This window comes from Theropithecus gelada, chromosome 16 (assembly GCF_003255815.1).
Source record: "Theropithecus gelada isolate Dixy chromosome 16, Tgel_1.0, whole genome shotgun sequence".
Lineage (NCBI taxonomy): Eukaryota > Metazoa > Chordata > Mammalia > Primates > Cercopithecidae > Theropithecus > Theropithecus gelada.
In genome coordinates this window covers 67,919,444-67,943,446 of record NC_037684.1, presented here as the reverse complement: position 1 = coordinate 67,943,446, position 24,003 = coordinate 67,919,444, and the positions used below count along the sequence as shown (strand labels likewise).

General features: G+C 46.0%; 1 protein-coding gene across 1 annotated transcript in view; it reads right to left on the bottom strand.

Moving 5' to 3' along the window:
• The window catches only part of DNAH9 (dynein axonemal heavy chain 9), a 376,337-nt gene extending 352,791 nt beyond the window's left edge, over positions 1 to 23,546 (bottom strand). Inside the window, exons 1-6 of the mRNA XM_025361667.1 lie at positions 23,011 to 23,546; positions 13,428 to 13,624; positions 11,163 to 11,321; positions 9,950 to 10,080; positions 5,513 to 5,724; positions 3,343 to 3,576 (exon numbers count right to left, since the gene is read on the bottom strand). Of these exons, the coding sequence (XP_025217452.1) occupies positions 3,343 to 3,576; positions 5,513 to 5,724; positions 9,950 to 10,080; positions 11,163 to 11,321; positions 13,428 to 13,624; positions 23,011 to 23,427 (1,350 nt within the window). The 5' untranslated portion in view covers positions 23,428 to 23,546. The remainder of the gene's footprint in view (positions 1 to 3,342; positions 3,577 to 5,512; positions 5,725 to 9,949; positions 10,081 to 11,162; positions 11,322 to 13,427; positions 13,625 to 23,010) is intronic.
• Between the last annotated feature and the right edge of the window lie 457 nt (positions 23,547 to 24,003).

The following is a 24,003-nucleotide window of genomic DNA, read 5'->3' as shown; positions in this document are numbered from 1 at the left end:
GTTGTGGTGAGCCGAGATTGTGCCATTGCACTCCAGCCTGGGCAACAAGAGCAAAACTCCATCTCAAAAAAAAAAAAAAAAAAAAAGAAAAAGAAAAGAAAAGAAAAGGAGTAGCTGGGCACAGGAGCCAAGCTAACCGGAGCCAAGGACAGAATGACATGCAAGAGAAGAAGCAGCAGTAAGGCAGGGAGCTTGGTGACATCCACGTCATCCTCTAATTAAATGGGGGCAACTGCTTTTTATACACCTGTGCCCTTGATTCAGAAAACAGCAGCAGCCTGAGAAAGGACTTATTGTGAGGGTAGTGACTCTCGGGAGGCTGGTGGCCATCACTGCTTATATTTACCGAATATACCCTACAGATTAGGTGCCCTGGTGTTAGAATACCTGTCTATATGCAAAGTCAAATCATTAGCATGTGTGCACAGGGCCTGGGGGCCCTGTCCAGGCAGTCACTTCAGAGCCATGCTCTGCTACCATTCCCAGGGCCATCTGCAGGGCTGGAGCACCTGCACACGTGGCTGCTGTAAGGCAGTGATGGAAATTTGTTCTTCGTGGTCAGCCCAGGCCAGGCATGGGTTGGGGCTGGAGTGTCCCTCACCTCTCACTAAACAGCAGCAAAGGAATTGGTGGTGGATGTGAGAGGAATACAGAGTGCAGGAGGAGTGAAGGGCTGTACAGCAATCGTGATGGAAACGGCTGAGGGAAAAAGAGGCATTTAGGATAAAGCTAGATAATCTATTATTTATAGTCTCTGTGATCCTGATGAAGGGTTTAAGGTGCACCTTTCATAAGATCTAGCTTCTGGCTTTCTCTCTCACACATTTTCTCTATCTTTATGCCCTTCCCATCTTCGTTTTCCCTGGCAAATTCCCACTCCAGTTTCACAACTGATTTTCTCTTGTGTTCCCCACTTTTTGTCAAAGTCCTGCTGGGCTTTGAGACCCCTCTTTCTTGCTCCCAGTAACACATCAATCTCCCTTTTTTTTTTTTTTTTTTTTTTTTTTTTTTTTTAGACTGGAGTCTTGCTCTGTTCCCAGGCTGGAGTGCAGTGGTGCAATCTTGGCTCACTGCAACCTCTGCCTCCCGGGTTCAAGCACTTCTCCTGCCTCAGCCTCCCAAGTAGCTGAGACTCCAGGTGTGCATCACCATGCCGGGCTAATTTTTTTTTTTTTTTTTTTTTAGTAGAGACAGAGTTTCACCATTGGTCAGGCTGGTCTCGAACTCCTGACCTCGTGATCCACCTGCCTCGGCCTCCCAAAGTGCTGGGATTACAGGCATGAGCCACTGCACCCAGCCCAATCTCACTTTTATGATGGCATTCAATATATCCCACTTTCCTGATTCTGTGTCTTTCCTCCCGGATCTCCTCTTTTAGTCTGTCTTCCTTCTCCTATGGTGGCTGCAGGTCCACCAGCCTCTTACAGGAAAGCCACATTTCAGTCATCTTTGTATCTCAGTTCCTAGCTCCGTGCCTGGCACATGGTTATGCTGAACCAATTCTTTTTGAACGGATAACAGATCCAATCTTATGTTCTCCTGTCCTTGTCCTCCCATGGTTTGCTCTGTTCATCACAGCTTCTTCCCAGCGTATCTCTCTTCCCTCCAAACCTGCTCAAGAGAGCTGGACATATGATTCTCGATCTTTCTCTGTCCCTCTGGCTCTTGTCTTTTTTTTTTTTCTTTTGAGATGGAATCTCGCCCTGTCACCCAGGCTGGAGTGCAATGGCACGATCTCGGCTCACTGCAACCTCTGCCTCCCAAGTTCAAACAATTCTCCTGTCTCAGCCTCCCGAGTAGCTGGGATTACAGGTACATGCCACCACGCCCAGCTAATTTTTGGATTTTCAGTTGAGACAGGGTTTCATCATGTTGGCCAGGCTGATCACGAACTCCTGACCTCAAGTGATCGCCCTGCCTCAGCCTCCCAAAATGCTGGGATTACAGGAGTGAACCACCACGCCCGGCCTCTTGTCTTAATCTTAAACTCAATCCTGAATTTCTCAAATCCATTTTAGTTTAAGTCTGTATTTCATTTTATTAGGCCCATTACCCTCCCTTCCAAGTCCAATCAGCAAACACATAGCTGTAAAATGTTGAGAGACCTGTTAAACATATTAAGTTTTGAGAATTGAAACAATCCAAAGAAAAAGAATCATGTCTTCTCACCCTAGTACTTCAACTAAAACTCATATTTATTTTTAAATAATGGAGGGAAAGACATAACTTTGAGCAAAAGTCATGTTTCTTTTGCACAGGGACTCATTCGTTTTGGACTTTGGGGAGCCGCCTTGGAGATTGGGGAGTGGAGGAGGAGAAGTTCAAAGCAGCCAGCTTTGTGGGAATGGTCAGCCTGACCAAGATTTGCTCAGTGTCAGTCTTTCTAGGCAGAGTTTATTTGAAACCAAGTTCAAAAGCTATGGGCAATTTGCAAACCAATTGAATTAGTTCATTGATTCCTTGGGCCTTCTTCCTAAACGAGTCTATGATCAGGATTTCCTAAACTTCTACTAGAACCACTATTATGTGATGATCTATCCCAATAACAACTATTTATTAAAACAATTTCTTCTTCTTCTCCTTCTCCCTCTCCTTCTTCTTCTTCCTCTTTTTTTTTTTTTTTTTTTCTGAGACAGAGTCTCGTTCTGTTGCCCAGGCTGGAGTGCAGTGGTGCAATCTTGGCTCACTGAAACCTCCGCCTTCCGAGTTCAAGCAATTCTCTGCCTCAGGCTCCCGAGTAGCTGGGACTACAGGTGCACACCACCACACCTGGCTATTTTTTTTGAGACGGAGCCTCACTCTGTCACCCAGGCTGGAGTGCAGTGGTGTGATCTTGGCTCACTGCAAGCTCTGCCTCTAGGATTCAGGCCATTCTCCTGCCTCAGCCTCCTGAGTAGCTGGGACTACAGGCACCCACCACCATGCCTGGCTAAGTTTTTGTATTTTTAGTAGAGACAGAGTTTCACCATGTTAGCCATGATGGTCTCGATCTCCTGACCTCGTGATCTGCCTGCCTCGGCCTCCCAAACACACCTTGCAATTGTGTGTGTGTGTGTGTGTGTGTGTGTGTATTTTTTGTAGAGAAGGCATTTTGCCATGTTGGCCTGGCTAGTTTTAAACTCCTGAGCTCAAGCAATCCACCTGTCTCAGCCTCCCAAAGTGCTGGTGGGATTACAGGCGTAAGCCACTGTGCTGGCCAATGGAACCTTTATTACGGATTATTCCAGCTGATGGAGGGTTGGCTATCTGGTTGTGTTGTGCATTTTCCTATTCCACTTTTTGGACCCCTGGACTGCTTCTTTCTGTCTGGGGCTGGGAGCCTGAGGTGAGGAGCACACTCACCTCCACCACGTGCAGTCGTCCCAGGAAGCCATCCAATTGCACAAAGACCAAAGAAGACTGGAAATCCCATTCCTTGACTTCCTGGTTCTCTTTGAAGTAAGTGTGGAGATTCTCCCTTCTGTCCTGAAACTCTTGCTTGAAGAAGCTCAAAGTGTCTGAGACCACTTGCAGTTTTCTCTGACTTTCTTCTATCTCACTTCTCAGCAGGTCTTCTGGGCTGAGATAATGAGAGGCCTGGTATACAAACAGATTAGTATCAATGAGCAGGTGCAGACATCCTGTAACTTTGCAACACCAACTCTGAACTGAATCATTGCCCAAGTAATATTTTTCATGGGGATAAGAGAGGAATCATCTGACCTCGCTCTCCATTCCACATGTGGACTGAGACCTGGGTTTTGGCCAAATAGTCTTAGTGACTGAAGCTACAGTGATGGGCTCAGGAATGGGCAAGTAGCCAGAGACAAGGAAACACAATAAGACTTTGTTGGGCTGGCTGGGGCTGGAGCAGGTGCCCTTTCCCAGGTGTTCTTTTGTGACTTATTGGCTTTCAATAGTAAAGTAATTCGAGTGCAAGAATTATTTGGACCATAATTCTTTTTCTGTCTTGAAGAGGCTTACACCTGGAAAACTGAAAAGCTGGAGCTATAGGGACAGCCACCTTCACCACTACAGGGTGGGTCCCTGTGTCTGGCTGACATCATCTAAGGCCACATTGCAAGTCAGGGCTGAAGCCAGGCTTACCTTAGACTTTCAAGGCACATGAGCCAATATGTTTTCTTCTTTTGCTCTTACTTTTGGTTTGGGTTTTCTTACACTTTCAACGAAAAGAGTTCTGGCTGATAAACATGGAGTAATGGAAAGGCACTAGCCTAGAAGCAGTCAAACAGCCTGGGCTGGGGTCCTGGTTTGGGTGTCTTTGGGCAAGTCAGTTAACCTCCCTGAACTGTAGCCCACATCTTTAAAGAATATAATAAATAATAAGACCTTCCCTGCCCACCTTGCAGGGTTTATCTGATGATTGATGGAAATCATGAAGGTAACAGGATTTTGCAGCCTGCAATGTACCCCACAGACGTTAGTTATTCTTAGTTACTTATTAAGCTTGTTCGTTATTTTCTCAGAGACACAGCCCCTTAGAAGAAAAAGAAACTGGTTTGGAGAGATCACCCAAACCTCCTTAAGCTCTCTGGTTCTTTTTTTTTTTTTTTTCTTTTTTCTGAGATGGAGTCTCGCTCTGTCAATAAGCTGGAGTGCAGTGGCGCGATCTCGGCTCAATGCAACCTCCGCCTCCCAGGTTCAAGCGATTCTCCTGCTTCAGCCTCCCGAGTAGCTGGGACTACAGGTGCGTGCCACCACACCCAGCTAATTTTTGTATTTTTAGTAGAGATGGGGTTTCACCGTGTTGGCCAGGATGGTCTCGATCTCTTGAACTCATGATCTGCCCGCCTCGGCCTCCCAAAATGCTGGGATTACAGGCATAAGCCAACGCGCCTGGCTCTCTAGTTCTTTTTGAAGTTATACTCCTCAAGGTTTACACTGCCCTGGTTGGTGCTACAAGGGTCCCTAAGAAGAAGGAGCATGAAGTGCATAATCTAAGAAGCTGCTTCTCAATAGCTTATGGGTACCAGGATCTTACCATGTGCAGGGCACATGCATTGTCACATTGAAGCCACAAATCACCCAGCAACCCAAAAAGAGATAAGGTGTTTTGTTTTCACCATTGTACAGAGGAGGGGAGTGAGGCACAGAACAGGAAGTGACTTGTCCTGGCACACAAGGGGTATACTGGCTACCAAGTGGCAAAGCCAGGGATTGTTACAGCATCACCTGACATCAGAGGCTGCACGCTTTACTGCTTAGGCTTTGTGCTGACTCCATTACCAGTCCTTCTTCATAGATCATTAAGGAGGTTGAAATTCACCACCTCTACTTATCTCCTCTTAGGCAGAGGGGAAGGGAAGACAGGACGGCTCAAGTGTTCTAATATTACTGAAAATGTCTTTGTAAATTATTGGCTTCTGAGAGTAAAATACTGTAATTCAAGTGTAAGAACTCTTTGGAACATAATTATTTCCCCGCCCAGAAAAAAGGACACTTGTCTCTCTCCTGTGACTAGATGCCAACCACCCCCCAGGGAGCAGTTGCTGGGTATCCCCGGGCAGCCCACCTGCTGGATAAGAAGGTTGCAAATCTCCTGGAGCAGCACAGTCAACCTCCCCGGGGAGCGGTAGCACTTGCAGGTGGCCCAAATCAGACAGACCACGTGGAGCAGGGGCCGCAGCCGGGGCTTCACCTCCGGAAATTCTGCATTCTCTAGAGTTTCCAGGTGGTGCTGGAGCGGTATCAGGTGCACATGGATGTCCTGTGCCTCTGCTAAAGCTGGAAGGAATTGGAGATGGTCAACCATTCCCATCTGGAGCCTAATACCCACCTGGTGGAGCCCTAGTCCCTGGGAAGTAAAAGATCTGCAGAGCAACGAGTACAATTTCTCCCTGAACTGAGAAAGCAGAGAGAAGGCTGGTTCCAGGAAACTTCCTGGCTCTTATGAGGAAATATGGAAACTGGAGAGCCCTGAACAACTAGGATAAGATCCGAAGAGTTCTCTCTTGTAACATTCCTCTAAATGGACTTCTCCTTGGCCCTCCCAGCCTCCATCTGGTGCTTGGTAGGTAGTAAATATTTGCCAATTACTTTGCTGCTATCTTTGAGACGATACAAGTTTTAGAATCAGAAAGACTTTCCTTCAAATGCTGGCCTAGACACTTGGCAATGGTATGACTTTGGGCACGTTTTAACCTCCCTGAGCCTCAAAAATAGGCTGAGCTGTAATCAGTTTAAAGAGTCCTTGTGAAGGCTGAAGGCAGTTCAACAGGAATCTTTATAAACAACTAGCACAGTGCTTGGACCAATGCAGGTGTTTTGATAAATGGTGGTGGCTCTGATGAATATTCACTAATAAAGAGTCTTATTATTAATAATAATAATAATAAAAAGTCAGAGAGCATAGAGACATAACATAAATGGGTTATGGCAAGGTTCTGCTGGTTTTCAAAGCCAGGAAAATCTCTTACCATCTCCTCTGAATACAACCAAGGAAAGAAAGGGGCATCTAACCAGTCGTCTTGTGGTGATTGACAGGGGAAACTAGGAAATCCAGCAGCACTGGATGCTAATATCTGCATAGCAACTTAGAGGGAATGCAAAAGGTCACTGGACAAACTAAGCTGGAAGGGCGAGTTTATAAAGGCTAGTTCTGTCCTGGGCAGATAATCAGGTGGTATCATATGAGAGTAGGTGGTCTTAGGTGATAGTATGTGGATGAAGCTCTGCATTCATCCTAAAGGGAACTCGAAATATACACTATTTAGCAAGCAGTTTCAATATGCCGGGAATTGTTCCACTTACTGTCTATGAGATATTTACCATCTCACAGGAAGCCCTGCAAGCCAGTTTTAGTACTTTAGTACTTTATAAGTGAAGAAATTAAGGTCTAAATAACTTTCCCAGGGCCCTCCCACGAAACAAACAATCCCATCCAGCTGAGGAAAAGGAAGACGACTCACAGTTTATTACATTGAACCCTCGGCTTCATGGAGGCTCACCATACACAAAAATATGTTGATGTGTATGTTTGTACTTTACAACCCCAATGAGGCTGTGGAAAGCAGTATGTGAATCAAATTTTTGCAAAGTCAAATGTCACAGTAAATTGATTAGGGCAGGGATTTTCAAGAGGAGGAGCTGATGGTGAATATTAGAACCGCTGTATTGGGGTGGGGGATTTCAGAATCCAACAGTCATTCTAATGAGCGCCTGCTCTTGCTTCTGTAAGTGCTGAGAGAAAAGAGGCTGAGACTGTCATGCTATAGGAGCTTTCTCTTTATGATACCCTGTTTTGAAATCTTTTCAAAAATCACAGTCTCTTTTAATTATACCAATTAGCACTGCCTTGATTTTTAAGAGCACAATACTTGAGAAAAGGGTTGACCATCCTACCCAGGATGCAATATCCTTGGATGACAAGGCGTGTGAAGAGTGAGAGAGCGAGCTGGGCTCATACCTTTTTTTTTTTTTTTTTTGAGATGGAGTCTCACTCTGTCACCCAGGCTGGAGTGCAGTGGCACCATCTTGGCTCACTGCAACCTCCACCTCCTGGGTTTAGTCTATTCTCCTGCTTCAGCCTCCCCAGTAGCTGGGATTACAGGCATGCACCACCACGCCCAGCTTATTTTGTATTTTTAGTAGAGACGGGGTTTCACCGTGTTGGCCAGGCTGGTCTCGAACTCCTGACCTCAAGTGATCTGCCTGCCTCAGCCTCCCAAAGTGCTGGGATTGCAGGCATGAGTCACTGTGCCCAGCTGGGCTCATATCTTTTTAAAGAATGTAAATATAAATAGCAAAGTGCATAGTGATCTCCAGTGGTTGGCTGTAAAGTCTTTAACAACAGACTCTTTGAGGACAAACATGTTTATTTGTAGCATATGCCAATTTCTATGGTGTAAATATTCCCAGTATTCCTACCATGTCCATTTCTAGGTTACCAATTTGACTTCGCTGAGTGCTGCTTGGGAGAATGGGGGTGCAAGGGTTAAAACAATGCATACAGCAGCCCTTCATGAGCCACAGCAAACCAGTGCGCACTGGCTCCAGCCAGCCCTTCTTTGTGTGCCTTCCTTTGCACACATATCCACCTACATACATCCTTAATTGCTGCTGTGTGAATGGGACCCCTCCAAAATTCAGGTGTTGAAATTTCATGGCCAATGTGATGGTGTTAAGAGTTGGTACCTTTAAGAGGCCATTAGGCCATGAGAGCTTCTCCCTCATGAATGGGATTAAGGCCCTTATCAAAGAGGCTTCACATAGAGTTGGGCTGGCTTGCCCTTCCACCATCTGTCAGGTGAGGACACAGAGTTCCTCTCCTCTGGAGGATGTGGCACCAAGGCGCCATCTTGGAAGCAGAGACCAGGCCCTCACTGGACACCTAACCTGCCAGCGCCTTGATCTCGAACTTCTGAGCTTCAAGAACTGTGGGAAATAAATTTCTGCTCTTTATAAATTACCCAGGCTGTGGTATTCTGTTAGAGCAGCACAGATGGACATAGAAACTTGGCAACCAGGCTGGGCACGGTGGCTCACGCCTGTAAACCCAACACTTTGGGAGGCCAAAGCGGGCGGATCACGAGGTCAGGAGATCAAGACCTTCCTGGCTAACACGGTGAAACCCCGTCTCTACTAAAAATACAAAAAATTAGCCGGGCCTGGTGGCGGGCGCCTGTGGTCCCAGCTACACGGGAGGCTGAGGCAGGAGAATGGCGTGAACCCGGGAGGCAGAGTTTGCAGTGAGCCGAGATCGCACCACTGCACTCCAGCTTGACAACAGAGCAAGACTCTGTCTAAAAAAAATAAAGTTAAATGGTAAGAGCCCTGGTTTTGGCAAATGATACCAGCTTTCCATTTATGGCAGTGATTTAAAGTTTTCATGTTGTCTAGTTAGGTTAAATTGGGAGTCAATGTAGAGAAAAATATTAAGCAATACAGTGCTACAGATTGTACATATGTACAGCACATATAAAGGAGGTACGTGAATGCCTAAAAATTGACTATGTGAAATGACAAAGACCTTTAAAAGCACATTTTGACCTGTGACACTGAAGAGCAAAGAGGAGATTTCATAGGAAAAAGGGAGAAGATACACAGTGCCCCAAAGGAAGGGAGAGAGAGTCCTGAAAAAATTTACCTACTTCTAATCATAGACTTTGCTGGCTTGGCAATTTTGATGAGAGTGGATCTTGCCTGGTGCTCAAATGGCCAGAAAAATTGCAGTCCCATCTGACAGTAGGAACAGAAAATGCAGAATGGAGCCAGAAATGGAATAGAGATTTCTCAAGGAGCCAAAGGTGGAGGGACCTGAATTCCAGAGGTGAGAGATAACAACACGCATTTGTACAGTGCAAAGCAGCAGCTGTAGGTAGGTCTGATGGAAGAACTTTCTTCTAGTAGTTTCCAGACCCTGAAGACAGTGCCCAGAGAGACCTTTGACCAGACCCAGGAGTTCCCAGTGTGCCAGGCAGGTACAAGCACTTAGTTAATGAGGGGTTCCAGCCAATAATCCCAGGTCCTGGAAGGCATGGTCAGGCTGTCTTGCAAGGGTAGTCCTTGATTAGGACAGATGGACTAGGCTCCATAATGGCCACCCCAGAACTGTATGTCCTGTGGTCCCAGTGTTTGAAAGACACAAAGGGGCAGCTCCAGGAACACTGCCGTGTTCAGTCAATAAGTTCTTCCACCTGTATAATCTCACATGGATGGACCTCGAAAAGTGGGTAGAAGTGTATGCTCTATAACCATCACACGTACTAAAGCTCAGAGGAGCTAGGTGAATTTGCCCAAGGCCCTACAGCAGTGGAACTGCAAACAGCATAGCTCTGTTTAGCTGCTCTCCTGTATCTAGATGTGGTGTTCTTGTCACCATGCTAGTTTGTGTCGGGTTGGAAGTTTATAAGGACTTAAAGTTGCTGAATTCAGACAGAGAGAGGTGAATGCATCATTCAACAGTAAATTTGAGTCAAACACATTTGTGAAAACACTTGCTGGTCCTCACCTGCAACAACATCTCTGTACATGGCTTTGAAAGCTGGAAAGTAGCTACTCTGAAGCTTGTCCAGGAGCTTGGCCATGCCCCTCACCTTTATTGTTCTCAGTTGATTATAAATGTATTGCAGATCTTCATACCTGCAATATCAGGAAGAAGGGTGAATCCAGGTAAGCATCAGGAAATGCCAGTCACACTGTAACGGCCCATCGTCACACAGAAAGAGAGGAGCCCTGCCTCAGGGTGCTTCCACAGAGGCTGTGCTCCAGCCCAAACAGCCTGGACATCTGTTCCCAGCACAGTGAGGGCAAAAGCCTGAGCTGGGAACATGGGTTAAAAGGGGCAGCTCCAGGAAACACTGCTGTGACCATCTGGTGGCTCAAAAAGCTTGGCAGCTGGAGGTCATTAGCTCTGGCAGTAAGGTTGAGTCAGGGTGAGAGAGGCGTTATTGGAGCAAGGGTGCTAAGAGAAGGGCCTTGCAGTAGGTCAGCAGAATGATCAGAAGCCAGGCAAGAGCATGGACATCTCAGCAGGGTGGTACAGACAAAAGGCTGGAGCCCTACAGGCATGTCTGGTCATGTGACACCGATAATTTCCATTCCATGTGAGGACAGACACATCTGCCTCTAACATCTGTCTGTCTCCTTTTGAGTAAAGGATTTATCAGCACAATAATAAATAGGAGTGAAGACATAGGGAGGAGGAGGCGGAATAAGCAAGAGCACGAGCAATAATGAAGCCTTTCTGGACAAACATCCTGGATGATGAACTTTCCAGCCCTACGAGTGATGAGCCGGGGCACAGGAAAGGCAACTGCAGCCAACTCCCCCAAACCCCTCCGTCTTCAGAACTTTACAAAAGGTGTGTGCATGTGGCCTCAACTGTCCAAGGAGAAGGGAGCAGACAACTTAGAAGAAAAATGTTAAAGAGAGTTGATTAATTTTACATGTAGTCCAAAGAGCCTTTGAAAAAATGTGAGAAGACATACTGATGTTAGCCCAGGAAAGGGAAAATGACTATTGAATCTGGGGGAAAGTGTGCATCTCCCAGTCTATCAAAAAACTCTGTTGACCCAATGACACAGAGCTGTCTCCCTCAGTGATGACGTGAAATACCTACAGGGAAGAACAGGCTCAATGGTGGCTTAACCCAGGCAAGCTCTAGCTTTAGTCTCTGTAAGACATCTTCACCCCAGAGTTCCAGCATGTGCCTTCCTGCCTACCTGCTCTTCCAGAATTCCAACTCCACCTTAGGGGTGGGATTCTCCCCTTGTAAGAGTGGCTGGGAAGATTCTCTCTTCAGTACCACCTGGACTTGGTAGCTCCATTTGATCACTGCAGACTCAATGGCATAGATGACTGACTTATCTATAGAATCCAAGCTGTGAAAGACAAAACAACAACAACAATAACAACAAAAACCCTGAAACGTGAAAATAACCCTGGGTGTACCCCAAAACAGAATCCCAAATGTGAAAAAAAAAAAAGGTGAGAAATTTCATCTAGCCCATGCATTCTTAACTTTTATGGATAATAGTCTGTTGACTAGTCAATGAAAAGTACAGACCCTCTCTCCAGAAAAAAAAAAAAGCTTGTGTGTGTGTATATACATTTTTTCACACAGATTCAGGGCTCATCAGTATTCTGAAGACCAGCTTAAGAACTTTGAATGCCAGTACGTTGTCCTGCGAATGCAGGAATACCTGGGACAGAAAACATTCAGATGACCACCCAATGCTTGCTTGAATCCTACCAGTGACAGCAAGCTCTCAACTTCACAAAGCAGCACATTTCTCAGTAGGTTGGCTCTACCAAAGAGAACGTTTGTCTCTATACTGAACCATATGTACCTCCCTGTGATTTCCTCATCTTGGTCTTAGCTCTGACCTCTGCAGCAAGAGGAAATAGGTTATTTCCTCCTTCACAAGGCTGACAATCAGCCACCTGAATACCACCATCATGATTTCACTTGGTCGTCATTTTTCCAGTGAAGAATAGAATTCCCAAACTTTCCCCCTCATACAACTTCTAAAGAAAGTAACTTAGCTATATTTGGAAGTGGTTAACTTTTTAAAAATACATTTTGGTCATTATTTTCACAGTCTTAACTGAAAATGATAACGTGCAAAGAACCAAGGACACAATGACAAAGAAAGAGGACATACAGTTCACATTTTTATGTCAGAAACCCACTTCCACTTAATTAAATTAAATTTATATTAGCTGAGAAATGATATGGCACAAGTGATTGTGGAAGGTATTAAAGGAAAAAGACACCCACTTCCCCTAAAATGATCCAGCCTTTTGGGAAATTATCAAACTTGAACAAACCGAGATAAATTCAGCAATGATTATAAACACACACTGAATGTTAGTAAGTTAAAATATAAAGGGACTAGAAAAGGGGTAGTTGGAATTTATTTATTTTGAAGATTGGATGTCTTTATTAAACCACAATAAGTTTTCCAGTTAACCGGGAAATTACTTCAAATTGCATATGTAGGAAATTACTTCCGATAGAAAAAACTCATTATAAAGTACATTGTTGTATTTTATAATGCATTGCATGCATTACTGTTGCATGCATTACTTATTCTTCGGATCAAATAATGGATCCTGAGTACACAATGTTGACAGTAATACATTGGGAAACTCCTGACAGTGGTAGACCGAGCTCATGTAGGAAGGCTATCTGTTGCCACAAGTACATAGAGATGCTGAATAAAATATAACAAAATATACTATTAATATTTATATATGCAGCCCGGCTTGAAAAGGGAAGAGAATTCCCAAGGGATAGAAACGAAGAGAACTCGAAAGTCAGCATGGTAAACAGAAGCTGATGGTGGATTTAACTTCTAAAAGGAGACGAAGCTGGGGTTTTAATGCCCACTCAGGGGCAGGAGGCATGAATTCCCAACAAAGCCAGGTCCCAACAAAGCCAGATTTGTTACTACTTGAAAAAAGACCAAAAAAAAAATTCCTCAGGACGTGTAAAGTCTTCAGCTGCTGGGGGAGGAGGGTCTGGAACTGTAACAAGAGTCAGCAGCGTTAGTTCTGTGACATTATGCACTGAGTAAACACTGGGAAGAGTAAATGCTGGAAAGTTTCAGCTTTGCTGAAAGATTCTGTGTGTGCCTGCCTCCCAGACTGGACCTGGGTCTTTGCCAATGATGAGACACTATCTTGATAAGCAAAATGCCGAAAGTTAGCGTGGTTGCGCTCAGCCCTGAAATGATTCTGAACGGAAAAAAAGGCCATGTTGCTGTAATAGCCTTGGAAGACTTCATGCGGTGGCTGGGCCAGGGAGTAACCAGGGTAAACACACAGTCCACAGTCTGAGGGTGTCGGCAAACAGAGCAGGCAGTAGGCTTGTGTGCAGAACGAGATGTGCAGAGTCAGGAACAGACAAGTTGTAAGGAAAACATTCTGATAACCAGCATCTCCCGTATCTCAGAGGCCCATATGGCCAGACTGGCAGTACTTACACTGTCTCACTTTTGGAATCCACAAAATCCATTTTTTCTGAGCCTGCTGGAAGAGGCAGCAAAGTTCTTCCCTTCACTTGCTCAAGTATAACCGAGAGGTCACACTGGAGGCTGTGGGCGTGCCGCCTGACATCCTCACATACCATGTGGGGCCAGTTGAGGCGATTCTTCTCATTGGCCAGGACGGGTAGAACAACCTGGAACAGAGGTGCACAGGAAAGAAAGGCAGGCGTTCCACTTCTGAGAACTTAAAGAAAGCCTCATCTAAAAAAGGCTTATAAAGCTATATACAACCTTTTGCAGGTCACTGTGCTGGATGGCCTAATAGTAGGGTCGAACATTATATATGACCTTGACATCTGATAAATTGGGGAGGCCCTTGAATTGTCTGCTTACAAATTTTCCTCCCATTCTGCTCCTGGGGATAAAGTCCTCTAGCCAGAAAACTCTTTATCGGCTAGGCACGGTGGCTAATGCCTGTAATCCTAGCACTTTGGGAGGCTGAGGCGGGTGGATCACCTGAGGTTGGGAGTTCAAGACTGAGGCCTGGCCAACATGATGAAAACCCATTTCTACTGAAAGTACAAAAATTAGCCAGGCATGGTAGCGGGCACCTGTAATCACAGCTACTCAGGAGGTTGGGGCAGGAGAATCGCTTCAACCCAGGAGGCGGTGGTTGCAGTGCGTCAAGATCACACCACTGCACTCCAGCCTGGGTGACAGAGTGAGACTCCATCTCAGAAAAAAATTAAAAAGAAAAAACAAAAAACTCTTTATCCAGAGGACCAGGCACAGTTACTGCTTATCCCTGAAAAGCAGACTTCAGTTCCCTGCCAGCTGGTGGAGGGATTTAAACCAGCCAATTGCATCCCCCAATGAGATCCAGGGACCACTACACCCTCTTGATCCTATTAATACAAAGTGTGCTTTCCACCGCCCCTTGTCGTTCAGCCTGTTCCCAAGAGCAATCCCGGTGTGGCTCTGCATGGCTCAGTGTCCTCCGCTGAGCTGTGAGTATATTGATGGATAAACTGCTGTCAATGGTGTCTGTCCTATGTCGGGTGTTGTATGGTTAGCCACCTCCATTACTCTTGGGCAGGAATCCCTCCCTCATCAACGGGGTGAATAGGAGGTGATTAAAATAGTCACAAAGGCCAGAGGCAAAAAAAGTAGGACACATGCAGATAAACATGACCTTCTGTCTGCAGGTGGTAGGAGGGGCAGCTTGAAAAGGCAAGCAAAGTTGACGATCTTGAATCCATCTTCAGGGTGAACGTTAGGTGGTTCTGGCCACCCAACACAGCTCCTTTTTTCAGTATTCATCCCCAAATCCATAGGAACCAAATGGAACCAAATCTGAGCCAGTGAGAGTCAGGCCAAAGTGTCTTATGTGACTTTTCACGGAAGAGATACCTTCTCTTTTCTGCTAGTGTGGAGCTTTTGTTGGTCACCTTCCCAACCAATACAGCCTTAGAATAAAGTTAATATGGAGAAGAGAGTGCTTACAGATGGAGAAAGACTAAGTCTCGGTAACTTTGTTTGAGCTCCTAAATCAAGCTGCTCTTGAACTTTCCAAGCTAGTTTAAATTAAGTTTCTATTACCAGTAACTTCGAATGTTGTCAGTACACCAAGGCGGGCAGATCATGAGGTCAGGACCTCAAGACCATCCTGGCCAACATGGTGAAACCTTGTCTCCACTAAAATATAACAAATTAGTCGGGCGTGGTGGCATGCGCCTATAGTCCCAGCTACTCAGGAGGCTAAGGCAGGGGAATAGCTTGAACCCGGGAGGCGGAGGTTGCAGTGAGCCGAGACTGCACCATTGCACTCTAGCCTGAAGACAGAGCAAGACTCTGTCTAAAAAAAAAAAAAAAAAAAAAAAGTTGTCAGTACAACTCACCAGGAATCTTTGACTGTCAAAATCTCACAACTGATGGAAGGAGAATACCAGAAAGACAAACAGATGCTCATATAATGTGTTGAGAAAGCTACCAATACATAAATAATCAAAAGGAAATATGAACTCATATGACTCATGATCAATAAGCCCCAGTGGCTGTGAAATAGAATACCTGGACCCAGCATGTTAGATTCTAGAGGATGGTCTTTGCCTGGTCTGTCTGGAAACATTCACTGAACTGGGAACTTACAACAATCAGTAAAGGGAGCTCAAAAAGGAAGGAAAGTTTACAAATTAAGCTTCATCACATTCGTGTTAAGAAAGAACCATTTGGACCCAGGGCAGAAGTCCTAACTGGGAAACAGGATGAACTGGAATTTTCCTAGGATCTCAAAGGCAGGGACTCTACCTTATTTAATTTTTATATAGTCACAGTTCTCTCTAGGATCTGGCATATAGAAAGCACTCAAGATGTTTATCAAATAACTGAATGTATACTATCTGAAGAAAAAGGAATAGTTGTGGGTGGGATTTTTAAGGGCTTTGAGTGACAGAAAAATAATGAATGTGAACTCTCTATGAAGTGAAAAGCAACTCATAGCCAGGCGCGGTGGCTCACGCCTGTATCCCAGCACTTTGAGAGGCTGAGGAGGGCAGATTGTTTGAGCCCAGGAGTCAGAAACCAGCCTGGGCAACATAGCAAGACCTCATCTCCACAAAAAAATAGAAAAATTGCCTGGTTGTAGTGGTGCATGTCTGTAGTCTCAGTTACTAAGGAGGCTGAGGTGAGAGGATTGCTTGAGGCCAGGGAGGTTGAGGCTGCAGTGAGCTGAAATCATGCCACTGTACTCCAGCCTGGGCAACAGAGTGAGACCCTGTCTCAAAACAACAACAACAACAACAACAAACCAAAAAACTACTCATTCATTTATTCAATGAGTATTTACTGAGCATCTACTATGTGCTGGTACTTTTCTAGGTGCTAGGAGGATACACTCATGAACAAAACAGTGAAACATTTCTGACCTCATGAAGCTTATATTCTAAGGGACAGACAGTCAAGAAACAGTAAGTTCTGTGAATAAAGATAAAGCATGTGAAGGAAATCAGGAGTGTGGGTTGGAGGGGCTGCAATTATAAATGTTGAGGTTGGCCTCACTGAGAAGATAAGATTTAAGCAAAGGCTTGGAAGGATAGGGGTACTGCTTTGCATATCCTTGGGGGAAGTATATTGCAGGGAGAAGGAACAGCCAGTGCAAAGTCCCCGAGATGGAAGCATGCTTGGTGTGATCAAGGAGCAGTGTGGAAGCAAGGGAAATGGGGACAGAGTGATCCCAAAGATGAATAGGGGTGAGTAAAGGGAGTCAATTCACATGAAGCCTTGCCTGTGAGATTTTGATTTTTACTCTCAGAGAAATGGACATCATTGAAAGTTTTGAGCAAAGGAGTGCCATAGGCTGAGATTGCTTTCAGTAGGATCAACCAAGCTGCTGTGATAATAGGCTATAAGGGGCAAAGGTGGAAAAGGAGGCCACCTAGCAAGTTGGTGCTATAATACAGAAGACAGTGGTGTGGCACTGGGGGTAGTGGTAGAGATGGTAAGAAATGGCCTGATTCCATACAAATTTTGAAGGTATAGCCAGTAGGATGTCTTAACAAATTGCTTTAGGAGTCATGAGAGGAAAAAAAAGGATCCGGATGACTCTAAGATTTGTGGCTTGAACAATGGGAAGAATGGAGTTGCTGTCAACTGATGTGGGGAGGAGTAAAGGTGGAGTAAGATCTTGAGAGAAGATCAGGAGCTTGTGTTTGCACATGTTAAAATGTAATATCTCGATTGGACTTTAAGATAGAGATGTTGAGTAGGCAGCTGGATATGCTAGTTGAGAGTTCAGAGGAGAAGAGAGGGCTAGAGATAACAAATTTGGGAGGTATAAGATACAAATGGCTTATGGAACTTTGAAATTGAATGACAGCCCCCGAGAAAATGGGTGTATATAGACAGAAGAGAAGACGTCCAGGGAATGAGCTGTAGGGCCTTCTGGTGTTAAGAAGCTGGGAAGAGGACGGGCGCAGTTGCTCACGCCTGTAATCCCAACACTTTGTGAGGCCAAGATGGGTGGATCATGAGGTCAGGAGTTTGAGACCAGCCTGGCCAACAGAGTGAAACCCTGTCTCTACTAAAAATACAAAAATTAGTTGGGCCTGGTAACGGGTGCCTGTAATCCTAGCTACTCGGGAGGCTGAGGCAGGAGAATCGCTTGAACCCAGGAGGCAGCGAGCAGAGATCACGCCACTGCACTCCAGCCTGGGTGACAGTGTGAGACTCCATCTCAAAAAAAGAAAAAAAGAAGAAGTGGGGAAGAAGAGGAGGCACCATCACTGGTGATAGCCATGGTGATAGGAGGAAACCAGAAGACTAGTGTCCTGGAGCCCAAAGAAGAAAGTGCTTCCAGGAAGAAAGGATGATCGTGAGCTATGAGAAACGCGGCTCTCAGGTTAAGCCGAATGAGGACTGATTCAGGGTCATTCAATTTTGTCAAGTGGAGATCATCGGAAACATTGACACGTTATTTTATTCCTCTTCTGTGAAGTGTGAAAACCAAAGTCTGATGAGTGAGGATGAGATAAAACAGGAAAATAATGAGACACCAAGAGGAGACACACATTCCAGGAATTTTGCTATGAAGGGGGTCATAAACATGGGATGACAGCTGGTGGGATGAAAGGAGCATTTTGCTTGATGAGAATAATCTAGCAGAGAGGAGAAAAAAATAGGAATGCAGGAGAGAAGAAGAAATTGCTAGAACGATCTCCTCAGGAATGTGTGGGATTCAGAGCACAGGCAGCAGTTTCAGCCTTAGGGTTGGCATCAGAGGGCAGCACAAACAGTTCACCTCTAGCAATGGACAGGATGGCAGAAGATACAAGGAAAGACGCTGCAGTCAACATAGACATAAGGGTTCGTGGACATGGTATTCTCATTTCCGTTTCTTAAAAAACCAAGAAAGAAGCAAGAGCATCTCAGAGTGAGGTTGAGAGGAGGTTTTGGACATTTGAGAGAAGAAAGATTTTTCTTTTCAAATTGTTCCTCAGGTTGGGAAATAGTGATCTAAAAGAGCAAGAAAATATAGTTGGAATAGAAACAAAAATATAGAATGTCTGCTGGGAAACATAAAAGGTCTACTTAGGGGTTCGAGGTCGTGCATTTAAAGAGGAGCCCATTGGTTTTTTCTCTGGTCTGTTTTAATTTAATGGGTGCAGGTATGAAGTATGTAGAGCTGGGTTTTACCAGGATTGTGGTTGCACCAATTGAGTATGACACAGTGAGGTAGAGGCCAGTACATCAGGAGCTGATGCAAGCATATGAAGATCATGAAGGAGCATGGTACTCAAATTGGGTAAGAGAAGAGGCCGTGGGCATGGGCCAGGGCCAATGGGAAGGAGCCAAGGCCAAGAGATTGGAGCTCCCAGCAGGATCAAAGGACTGTTGTAGTCAGGGTATGAGAGGGAGTGAGCTGGAAAGATGGGAGTAATGGTCAGAGAAGGAGGTGCATAAAATTGGATAATGAGGTTGGTGGTTGTTGGGAATGCAAGGTCTGGAAATGGCCATGGGAGGTGCTGCTTATGATCAGGAGGAGGACAAGATCACTGGAGGACAAAGATAGAGAGAACCCAGAGGCCAAGTGATTGGATCACTCATATGTCTTTGGAAATAACCACCTATTAGAAGTAATGTTGGGGAGAGTCACAGTGAGTTGAGAGGCAAAATCATACACACGCGACGGTAGCACCATCTCTACAGGATGCAGCAGTGCGAGTGAGTCATGTCCTTTGATGACAGGAGATTGAAATTGGAGGCTTTTTGATGTGGATCTACAGCGGCAAGGAGGAACAAGGAGGCCACCTGCTCCAGCTCCATGCTCAGAAGGAGAAAGGCTGTGGGGGAAATGCAGCTGCGTCCTCCAGGAGGAGCCAGGATGGGTTACAGCAAAGTGACAAGGATCCATCAGATGGGTGAGGAGGATTTTAAACGGGATGGAGAGTGATAAGAATTCTCATCCTTTATGGAACACCTGCAATGTGACACTCTATTCCAGGTGTTCTAATATACGATGTCTAAATTTCATAGCAACCCTGCAAGACAGTTTTGGACCTGGCAGAGTGAGCACATCTGCTCACATCACACTGCTGAATTTAACCAGAATTTGACTTAGGTCTGTGAGATTCCAAATCTTATGCTCACACTCCAAAATGCAAAAAGTCAAAAAAAAAAAAAAAATCCAAGTTTCAGAGCTAGGAGAAATAAGTTGGCAGTAGTGAATGATGTGGTTGGAGGAGGAAGTAAGGAAGTAGGAGAACAAGTTACTAAATTCTGTTAATTCTTCCCTTCAAACATTTCTTAGGCACATTTTCCTTTTTTACCTTGTACTAGTAGAATGGAATAAAAATAATATGAAAATTATAGCTTTCTCTCAGCCAACACCCTCAATCCTACACCCCACACACAAGGCAGGAAGACGTCTCTCAGTCAGGTAGGATGCTGCCTGGGGAGGTGGAAGGAAAAGGGGAGCAGGTAATCAGAGACTACTAAGCTGATTACAAGGTGCTGAGAGAGAGGAGAGGGGGTGGACAGGAGGTCCGGGCCGGAAGGAGAGGGCTTAGCAGATGGGAGGCCAGCAAGCCTTGAAAGAGACACTGGATCAACTTCAGGGTATGGAATAAGAGTAGATGGATGGACAGAAAGTGGAATAAAGTTACTGGTACGAGCTTTGAGAAATGCAAGGAAAGGACTTGAGGTATTTTAAAAATAAATTATTTAGGTTTTAAAATAGGTAATACATTTACATGGTGCAAAATTTTAAAAGTACAAAAGCGTTCACAGTGGGAAGTAAATCTTCCACCTACCCCGTACTTCAATTACTGTTTCTCCTTCTTGTGGATTACTGTTAAAGAATGTCTTCTCTTCCTCCTTCCCTCCCTTTCCTCCTTCCTTTCTCTCTTCTTCCCCTTCTTTCTTTTTTAAACATAAACAGTAGCATAAAATCCATGCAATTCTGCACTTCTTTAAAAAATTATCGGCCGGGCGCGGTGGCTCACGCCTGTAATCCCAGCACTTTGGGAGGCCGAGGCGGGCGGATCACAAGGTCAGGAGATCGAGACCACGGTGAAACCCCGTCTCTACTAAAAATACAAAAAATTAGCCGGGCGCGGTGGCGGGCGCCTGTAGTCCCAGCTACTCAGGAGGCTGAGGCAGGAGAATGGCGTGAACCCGGGAGGCGGAGCTTGCAGTGAGCCGAGATCGCGCCACTGCACTCCAGCCTGGGCGACAGAGCAAGACTCCGTCTCAAAAAAAAAAAAAAAAAAAAAATTATCTTAAATTGCAGCATTATTCACAAAAACCAAGAGACAGAAACAACCTAAGTATCTATGATGGATACATTTTTTAGAAATGTGGTATATACATACAATAGAATATTGTTAAAAAAGAAAGAAATCCCGCATATGATAGGCAGCGACAATATGGATGAACCTTGAGGACATTATTCTAAGTGACATAAGCTAGTCACAAGGAACAAATACTGCATGATTTCACTGATATGATGACTCAGGTTCATAGGAACAGAAAGTAGAATGGTGCTTGCCACAAGCTCAGGGGAGCGGTGTGTGGGTTGTTGGGTGTGTGTGGAGTTTCAGTGATGCTGGATGGGGCAGTTCTGAGGATCTGTTGCACAAAAATGCATATGTGGTTGACAATATTGTACTCTAACTTGGAAATTGTTGGGTGAATTTTATGTCACGTGCTTTTTTGCCACAAGGAAAAAATTACCCTAAGGAATACTCCAGTTGGACATGGTAGCGCACACCTGTAACCCCAGCACTTTGGGAGGCCAAGGCAGGAGGATCACTTGAGTCTAGGAGTTTGAAACCAGTCTGGTCAACATAGCAAGACCCTGCCTCAAAAAAAGGAATATTCCACATCAGTCATTCCTTTTAATAGTTGCAAAGTAGTTCACTGTATAGATGGCCCATAATTCAGTCACCCAGTCCCCTGTTGATGAACATTGTCTCCAATCTCTTTCAATGCACCAATGAAAATTCTTAGACATCTGAGAATTTTCATTATTTCAAAATTATGTTTGCTTGCTGGACTACTTTGCTTAGCCATGACACAACTCTGAGACGGGCCTTCTGTCTCCCACATACACTAGGTTAAATCCTGCCTCTGAACCTTTGTTCAGTCTGCTCTCAGTATCTTGAAAGTTAGTTACCTTGCTCTCTACTTATCTGAATTCTTCTAATTGTTCAGGAGACAGCATGGGCTGTCTTTCTCCTCTGAAGCCAAAAGTACTTTCCATCATCAACATTCATTAGAGAAGTTGATCTAAGTTCAGGCTTCAGCGGGATGGCTTTCAGACAATGCACAGTGGCAAGACGGCTCTGTTTGTTAAAATATTGAAATACCTCCATATCTATTGACAGATCTAGCTTCCCTGGGCCCTCTGTGTCCTCCTCTACCTATCCAACACCTTCTCTGGAATTTTCACCTCCCCACAGCCTCCTGATACACCATCTAAAGGGCTTACACCTGACACAGCAGGGAGACTCCAGCACTTGGATCCAGCAGTGGGGCCAACTTTTAGGTAAGCCTTACCCTCACCCCAGTCTTAAAAGTTTGAAAAATGTTGAATATATGATTTATTACATATGTTTCAGCTCCTTGGAGTAAGCATTTCATGGGTGGGAATAGTTCATTGATATTCCCTATAGCACCTATCACCTGAAACATCATACAGCCAGTATTCCGCCCATCCTTATTTCACAACCTGCAGGGTCCAGGGCATCAAGTCTCCAGAAGCACACAGGCCTGACTTGCAGGGCAATTTACTCCCATTCCAGAAAGGTCTAAGGGTCCCAGAAATCTCTCCAGAGCACCTTCCTGAAATCTTCTACATTCTCTAAGCTTCTGCTATGGTGCCACTAAAGCACTCATGACCCACATCTCCACCTTCCTCCCTGAGCTCCAGGCAGACTCCTCCAAAGGCCTGCTGGGCATTTCCAAATGGGCGCCCAACTTCTTATGCTGGCACAGGGCTGACCTTTGCTAAACGGTTGGTAATGAATGAATGAGATGAAAATCAAAAGCAAATCACTACCCCCCGCCACCCCATTTAACTGCTCTCCAGAAGTAGGCACTGTTTATAGCCATTCACCTCTTTCCACCCCACTGATCCATCAGAAATGCCTCCTTGTTCTCCACTTCCCATCTTCCTCAGACCTTTCCAATTTACAGGACGGATTAAGAGATGCTGATTTTGAACGTAGTCAGGACCTAGGCACTCTCCAGGCACTTCCCCTGACTTTGGCTGGAACCCAGACCCAGACTGACCCAAGCCTAAGCCCCTTCCCATTCTCATTCTAGCCTGGCCTCCACCCAGATCCCTCCCTCCGGAACCCCCCAACTCCGTCCCTAGCCCCATCCCATTTTCTTCCTGACTTCAAGAACTTGCCTCCCGGTTGTGCTCCCTCCATAGCCTCGCCCCTCTGCCTATCACTCCGCCCCTTGAACCTCCCCTGCAGCTTCGCCCCTCCCCCTCTGGCCCCGCCTCCGTCCCTTAAGGCTCCTCCTCCCCTCCCCCACACCCAGCTTTAGCCGCGCCGGGACACTAACCCAGCCTCACCTCAGAGAACAGCGCGGCCAGGTGCTCCAGAGGTGCCGCGGGCAGGTCCCCGCAGACCACTGCGCCGCGGAAGCTGTCGGGCCCTGGAGGCTCGGGCCCGGTGCGCAAGAAAAAAAGGCCCTTAGCGCCAGCCGGGCCCGACTCAGGTCTCACCTCCAGCCCGGGTCGTACCGCCAGGCCCCCGGGCCCAGGCCGCACCACCAGCAGCGGCCGCGGCCCCTCGGCAGCATCGCGGTCCAGGAAGGCCTGGAGCAGCTGCTCCGCCTCGGCAGTCCCCGCACAACGCTCCCAGGCGCCCGCAGCCGGCCGCAGGCTCAGGGCCACGTAGGTCCCCAGGAGTCGCAGTCGTCGGTCGGCGCCGGGTTTCCCGTCAGCGTTCTCCTCAGCGAGCGCGGCCCGCTCCTCCGCGCCCCGCATCGCGCGCGGCCTCCAGCTGCATCGGTTTCCCTAGCGACGGGGACGCGGCCAGGATTCCCTCCTCTGCTCCCTTCCTATTGGGCACTGGCCCCTGGTCCCGCCCCTTCCAGGCTAATAAGGTAGGAGGGGTACAGCGGGAAGGGGCGGGGTCGCGTCGCTGTTGCTAGGACACCAGCCGAGACTCGTACTTAGTGTGTGCCTGGTGTATTGGGAGCGCTGAAGTGTGACCGTGGAGCGCAGTGGCTTACTGATGGGCTGCGTGGAGAGGAGATCAAGCATATAAATGCTGTTAAGGATCGTTCTGGCCAAGGTCAAATTAGAGTCTTTAGAGGTCTCTGGACACTGAAAATAGTATGGTCCTCTCACCTCTATCCTAAATGCGCAATCCAAACTTAAACACAATGCCAAATCATAAAACAGATTTAAGGACATTCAGTGAGTGTTTTATTTCTTTTCCATGATGGCAAATTAAATGCTTCAGAACAGTGCTGTCCAATAGAACTTTCTGCGATGATGGAAATGTTTTCCATCTGTTCTAGCCACGCATGGCCTATAAAGGAGGTGAAATGTGCTCGT